The 7,676-nt window shown below is 48.3% G+C and overlaps 1 protein-coding gene across 1 annotated transcript; it reads left to right on the forward strand.

The window, feature by feature from the left end:
- Positions 1,056-6,505, forward strand: MPZ (myelin protein zero). Its single transcript, XM_001925003.6, is given in 6 exon segments — positions 1,056-1,196; positions 3,940-4,106; positions 4,347-4,560; positions 4,789-4,924; positions 5,094-5,151; positions 5,253-6,505. Coding segments are annotated over 6 exon segments (936 nt in total). The 5' UTR covers positions 1,056-1,129; the 3' UTR covers positions 5,547-6,505.

Raw genomic sequence — 7,676 nt, forward strand, 5'->3', positions numbered from 1 at the left:
TAACCTCACTACCCATTTCTTCCTTTCAAAATTAGCATGCATCCTTCCAGGTTGGTCCACATCCAATATTGCCTACTAAACATGACTCTCCTTTCCTCTGAATTTCATTTATTAAATGAAAGCTATTTTTGTCTTTAATCTCTATTATGTAATTTAATCTTCCTAATGTAGCTCTATGTGCCCTGCTTCATACTCTTAGCACTTTGTTCATCACTCTACTATACCAAGCATCACGCTTTATGGTATTTGGTTATTGATGGATTTGTCCTCTGATTCTCCTCCTCTCTGCCCCTGTAAACTAGATTTTGAACTCTTCAAAGGAGGTTCTTAATTTTTATTCCTCTCTCTATTACCCATATACCCACACTTTATATGTAACTGGCACTCAAAATAATTTTGTTGTCTTGCTCTAAACAATGGGCTTAGATTTCAGCATGAGGCAGAGGGACTTCCCCAAAAAGAAGGAAGGTTCAGGTTATTCTTCCTTGGTATTTTCTCATGGAGAAAAGTTTTTATCTGGAAAACATCACCCAGGATGCAGGAAAGTGAGGGGAAGAGGAAAAAAAAAGACTCTCAAAGGACCTGGTCATCTCAAGAAACCTGTAATGCAGCCATAGTAGTCAAGATAAAAGGGATATCCTGTTTTCAGAGTTCTCTGGGGGAAATCTGCCTCTAGCTCCCAGGGCCCTGGGAGCCACTCTTAGGGAAAGACGCTGGGGAGGAATCTCCCATCATAGCCCTAGGATTTAGGTTCCCCTGCCCATCTGTCCCTCAGAGAAATGTGTTTGTGTCCCTTTTTCAGTCCCTCTCCCTGACCACCCCCCCAACATTCCAGCATGAGGCAGGGGGAGGCCAGCAGACACAAAGCCCTCAGTGTATAAGGTGGTATGTGGCCCCCCACCCATCCACCCAGAGGACACAATGCTCCTTCTGCTCCCTGTACTCTGCCTCCCTCCCCACCACCTCTCAACTGCACATGCCAGGCTGCAATTGGTTACTGGCTCAGGACAGCCCCCTCATACTGGGGCCCCGGGGGATTTTAAGGGGGTTCCAGGAACCCCCGCTCAGTTCCTTGTCCCCCACTCTCCCAACCCCGCAAGCGCTCTGGGCCCTAGCCCCTGCCCCAGCTATGGCTCCTGGGGCTCCCTCATCCAGCCCCAGTCCTGTCCTGGCTGTACTACTCTTCTCCTCTTTGGGTAAGTTGAGACACCCCAGTCTGGGGCCCCTGGGGCTCAGGTTGTCTCTTAGCAACTTTCCCACTGCCTTCACTTCACTCTCCATTGCAATCAAAGAGAGAGTGAGTGAGAGCAGGAAGGTGATATTCTATGCAGAGAAAAAATATATAATGCAGTTTGGAGGGAGGCAGTAAAGGTATTCTGGGAAGAGAGGAGGCAAAAGAGAGTATAGAGAGCTCCTCTGAGGTGGACCTGATGAGACCCAGATTGGAAACCAGTGACATGCCCCCAAAGCCATGCTGAGGGCCTGGTGGGAAGCACTGTTAGAGCTTGGTAAGAAACAGGTTCAGACACCTGGGTTCTGGTCCCTACTCACTGCCTAGTAGTACAGGAGATACCTAACCTTAATTTCCTTGAAGTGAAAATTCAGGGAATATGATCTAAGGATCTCTGAGCCTTTGTCTCTTGGTGGCTCAGTTTCTCTCTGTGGATTTCTTGTCCATCATGTGAATGAATGGAGTAGAAGGAAGGTTCTATGAGATTCTAGGGTCTTGTCCCATCTCCAGCTATCTTCCACATAGGTTGACCAGGCCCTTCCTTGCCCCATGGCAGATGCTAGGTGAGCGAGAGAAGTTCAAAACTGGGTTATTTGAATGGATCCTTCCTTTTCCGAACTGCCCTGAAGCCTCCTACAAGGGGTGAGCAGTAGGCTAATGAGGGTGGGAGGAGTTGGTCAGAATGGCTAAGATTCCCTGCTGTCAGCTCCTTGAGTCCTAAACCCAGAACCTAGACTCTTCTGGGCTGTCCTGGACTATTCAGGAGTGTACTGAGAAAAAATGTTAAGGACAGGATGTTGAGGAAGGACATGGTGAGGAAAATGGAGAGAGGGAATCTTGGAGTATAAGGGGAGAGAGAGTTCTGTCCCAGGACCTGTCCCACGCATAGAGCCGTTGAACAGACTGAAGGGCAGTGGTTGATATTTGGACAGAGGAGTAGAAGTTAGACTCAATGAATAACCTTCCTTGTTACCTTTGGGATTCTCAAGAAGGCTCTAATGCTGAGTGCCAGGAGGTGAGTCACTGACACTGCATGCTGAGATGGGAAATTTGGGACTATGGGGCCTGGAGTGGAGGGGGTGAGGTGGGAGGCATGAGCCCCCAACTTTGGTGAGACAATAGGCCTCTATTGATTTGGTTGCTTCCTCCCCCTCCCATAGAACAAAAGGGTCTACAGTTGCCCCCAGCCAGGGCCAGCCCACACACATAATCTCCCTGGAATGGCCTTCCTTGTGTGGGTGAGTCTTGGGAGTGGCACTGGGCCAGAATGGCCAAGAGGAGGGTGAGGAGGGTCAAACCAGAACCACAGAGGGCTCATATGCAGAGCCATCTGGGCTTGGGGGTCCTGTTCTACACCCAGCTTCCCGTGAGAGGGGTATAAGGTCCTTTCCCTCTCTGCCCCCAGGGATTCAGCAATAAGGACAGTTAGGCCAGGGAAGAAGATGTACATTCTCTAGTTATCTTCATTTTTTTATACAAGAAATTTGAGTTTGCCATACTATGAAATAATATGCAGCTGTTAAAAATAAGACTGATCTCAGAGTTCCTGCTATGGCACAGTGGATTAAGGATCCAGCATACCTCACAGCTGTGGCTCAGATTTGATCCCTGGCCTGGGAACTTCCATGTGCTGCAAGTGCAGTCAAAAAAGAAAAAAAAAAATATTGACCGCTATGAATCAATATGGAACACTCCCCCAGATACATATATTCTTTTTTCTTTTTTTTTGGCCATGCCCAAGCATGGAAGTTCCTAGGCCAGAAATCAAACCCAAGCCGCAGCAGTAACAATACTGAGTCCTTAACTGCTAGGCCAACAGGAAAGTCCCATATATTCTATTTTTATACATATATTCTTAAGCAAAAAAAAAGGGGGAGTTCCCATTGTGGCTCAATGGTAACAAAACCAACTAGTATCCATGAGGATGTGGGTTCCATCCCTGGCCCCGCTTAGTGGGTTAAGGATCTGGCATTGCCATGAGCTTCGGCTGTAGGTCAAAGACTCGACTTGGATCAGGGCTTGCTGTGGCTGTGGCGTAGGCCAGAAGCTGCAGCTCCAGTTTTATCCCTAGCCTGGGAACCTCCATATGCCGTGGGTGTGGCCCTGGAGAAAAAAAAAGTAGAATATAATGCAGCGTATGACAAAAAAAAAGAAAGAAACCACCACAGAACAAAAATATTTCTTCTAACTACATGTACTACATGTACATCTTGAGTTTATATTGAGTTTGATATATAGAAAATGGTTGTACATTAAACTGATAACATTGGTTATATCTGGGAGGGGACTACAGAAAAGGATTTGGTTGGGAGATGTCAAGAGACACTTTAGCTTTCTTTATCTCCATATTTGAATGCAATATGTGTGCCCTGTATTATCTATAATAAGTTTGTAAAATTATAAAGCCTGTGCCTAAAGGATCGCTTAAGCATTAGATACTAAACCAAAGGGAAAGTAAGACTTGGAGACAGAATCCACCTTTTGGAAGTCCTCAGGAGAATTCTATCACTGCTGATTTCATTTCCTCTATCAAACATGCTGAAGAGCTTGAACCAACACGGTGTTTCTACTCATCTATTCAGTTAGTCTAGAGAGACTTGGGCCTCAAAAGTCATCATTTCTGCCCCCATCTTTGCTATGGCCTCTGACTCCCTTTACATCTCTGGTTGTGCCCACATGTGCATCTGATTTCCCCTCTGTGTTTGCAGTGCTCTCCCCCGCCCAGGCCATTGTGGTTTACACGGACAGGGAGGTTCACGGTGCTGTGGGCTCCCGGGTGACCCTGCACTGCTCCTTCTGGTCCAGTGAGTGGGTCTCGGATGACATCTCCTTTACTTGGCGCTACCAGCCCGAAGGGGGCCGCGATGCCATCTCGGTGAGTGCCTGGAAGAATCCTGGGTTTGGATAACAGAAAGGGTACTTCAAAGAACAGAAAAGAGAACTTGGGCTAAGAAAAGGGAAATCCTTTATAAGCCATAATGCCAACTGTCGCCAAGTAAAGTGGTAAACTTTGTCACTCTGACTAGGGTCTATCAACACTGATGCCCCCTCCCAGTACTACCCTCTCCAGTCCAGAATCCCTGACCCTGAGCCTATGCTTCCCCTCCTTCCTCAGATCTTCCACTATGCCAAGGGACAGCCCTACATCGATGAGGTGGGGACCTTCAAAGAGCGCATCCAGTGGGTAGGGGACCCTCAATGGAAAGATGGCTCCATTGTCATACACAACCTGGACTATAGTGACAACGGCACTTTCACCTGTGACGTCAAAAACCCACCAGACATAGTGGGCAAGACCTCTCAGGTCACGCTCTATGTCTTTGAAAAAGGTGTGAGAGGAGGCGGGATGGGAGTATGGGAGGCAGTACAGAGAAGGGATCAGGCCTCCATGAGAGGCTGGGGGAAGGGGCAAAATGCCTGGTTAATGCCCTTCAGGCTCTGGGATAGTGGGCAGAAGGCAGCCTTTGTTGGGAAGTCTTCCAGCCCCAACTTTAGGGCTAGTTACCAAAGATACTTGTCCCTGCTCATTACCCCACTTCTTTTCCTTCCCCTCTTAGTGCCTACTAGGTACGGGGTGGTGCTGGGAGCCGTGATCGGGGGTGTCTTGGGGGTAGTGCTATTGGGGCTGCTGCTTTTCTACCTGATTCGATACTGCTGGCTACGCAGGCAGGCCGCCCTGCAGAGGAGGCTCAGGTAAGGGCAGGCACCTGACTCCCCTCCCCCAACCCCACGGCTCCGCCTCTGGGCGGGGGCTCCTCCAAAGGGTGGGAGGGCCAAAGGGAGAAGGAAGCCTTGACCCCTCTGCGAGGGGCTCCGGCGGGGCAAAATCACTAGCACCTCCCCCGCCCCCCCTTCCCTGCAGTGCCATGGAGAAGGGGAAATTACACAAGCCTTCCAAGGACTCGAAGCGCGGCCGGCAGGTTAGCGGGGCTTGGGGAGCCGCTGGGCGGCAGTCAGGGGTGGGGTGGGAATAGTCAAGCCGGACCTGAGCAGTAACTGATGTGTGCATCCCTCCCCACAGACGCCAGTGCTGTATGCCATGCTGGACCACACCAGAAGCACTAAAGCTGTCAGTGAGAAGAAGGCTAAGGGGTTGGGGGAGTCTCGCAAGGATAAGAAATAGCGGTTAGCGGGCCGGGCGGGGGATCGGGGGTCAGGGGTGGAGCCCTCCAAAGGCGCTAAAGTGGTGGTCATCGAGATGGAGCTACGAAAGGATGAGCAGAGCTCGGAGCTCCGGCCTGCTGTCAAGTCCCCCAGCAGAACCAGCCTCAAGAACGCCCTCAAGAACATGATGGGCCTGGACTCAGAAAAGTGATCACCACCCGCCCCCCAGGCCTTGCCGGAGCAGGGGGACCTAGGCTCCTCTCTCCCCCGTCTAGGTGCTTTCCTCCTTAGCTCCCCAGCCCTGCCCTGCCCTGCCCTCACCTCCTTTTGAGATGTAAGTTTCATTCCAAAATTCACTCCTTCATTCATTTTCTTCCCTACCTTCACCCCCCTGGCTCTCCTGAAGCCCAGGGCCCCATCCTACCCTTTACTTGCCCCAAGGACTGTGTGTTTGGTGCCTGTTCCTCTGGCACTGAGAAGAAAGGGACCTTGAATACCCCTGCCTCAACTCTAGGCCACCTGGTGTTTCCATCCCCTGCACCACCTAGCCTGTCCCTTTAGCTCTTTTCTCTCTGACCTTCCCTCCCCTCTATCAGGTGGCCCAGCTCCATACTCTGTCCTCCCAGCTAACACCCAGATCAGTCAGATCACACTCTCCTTCAGGGTTTATTTAGGTTGTTATTTTTTATTTTTTAATCCTTGCTTCTTCGTTCATTTTTTTTATCTGTGCCCATGCTCCACCCTCCTCCCATGACTGAGTACCAATGACGTCATGTAGCTTTGGCAATTCCTCACCCCCTCATTAAATCCTTAATGGAGAGCCAGCCCAAGCAGAGGGGGCCCTGATCCTCAAACCTCAGCTACAAGAATGGTGCCCCTTGACCACTCTGAAGCACTGTTCTGGGATTCAAGGTCACAGGAATGGAGAGAGAATGTGAGAGACAAGGAATCCTCATAGGTTGGGGTGTTGAGGAGGGGGCAAATGAGCCTTAAGAAATAGCTTTTAAATAACCAAAGAAAAAGCCGGAAAAACAAATGGGAAAAAAGGGGAAAGGGAAGAGGCTGCACTCCCAGCCATAGGGGATTCTTAGGATTTTTCTACATTCTGTATATTTCTTCTCAAACCCCCAAATATCCTTACATGTTTAATAAACACTGACATTTCCAGAAGCTGCTCCATCTCCAATTTCCTCATTCTCTTGGAAATAATCCCTGTCCCTTATCCCATCCCAACCTCCCACCTTCTCCCATTCCTCTCGTCCCCAAATCCTTCTCCTCCCCAACTAATTTCAGTTGTTAAGAATTTGATTTCGGAGTTCCAGTCGTGGCTCAGAGGTCAATGACTCCAGCTAGGAACCATGAGGTTGTGGGTTCGATCCCTGGCCTTGCTCAGTAGGTTAAGGATTCGGCATTGCCGTGAGCTATGGTGTATGTCGCAGATGCAGCTCAGATCCCGTGTTGCTGTGGCTCTGGCGTAGGCCGGCGGCTACAGCTGTGATTAGACCCCTAGCCTGGGAACCTCCATATGCCGTGGGAAATAGCAAAAAGAAATAGCAAAAAAAAAAAAAAATTTATTTCATGGTATGGGGATATCTAATATAATGGAAAGAACTCTGAAGTAGGCTCATAACACACATTCATACATTCAGCTATCCAGTGAGTTTGTGCTGTGTGCTAAATTGTGTGTCAGTCTCTGTTTGCCTGGGTTATGATAGATTCCCTACTTACCAAGATTTGAATTCTTAAAACATCTCAGCCACTCACAAGATGTGTGACTTGACTTGGGTAAGCCTGTTTCTGCATTGGTAAACAACTGAGATAATGATAGCTGCCCTGCTTAATTCCCAGGATTTTTGTAATGAAGCACATGAGATCTTGTGTATGGAAATCTTTGTAAATTATAACTTGATATACAACTGAGATATTAAGGATCAGTCCTTTGAGGATGTTTCTCAATCTTGCCTAAAGGATTACACTTTAAAAACTAGCACTAATCTCATTTACCCCTACAAACTCACACACACATAACTTTGTTTTGTTGGTGCACTGTTTTAGGTATACTATTAATAATTCATACACTATTAATATCCTGGCATCACTAAATAATTATAGAAAAATACCCATGTATCTTTTTCCACTGGGGGTTACTGATGGCAAAAAACCCAAGATTCCCACAAGTCATTTCCTCACTTTGTTAGGAGGTTAAAGATAAGATTTTTAACAGCAGCTTTGCCAAGACCCATTTATTTCAAAGGCTGTCTTCTACTTGTCCTAAAAGAAAATTTAACTCAAATCTAATGGATTCTATTAGGCAAATGCCATTCCCAGTCACCCCCCAAAA

The sequence above is a fragment of the Sus scrofa genome, chromosome 4 (assembly GCF_000003025.6).
Source record: "Sus scrofa isolate TJ Tabasco breed Duroc chromosome 4, Sscrofa11.1, whole genome shotgun sequence".
Lineage (NCBI taxonomy): Eukaryota > Metazoa > Chordata > Mammalia > Artiodactyla > Suidae > Sus > Sus scrofa.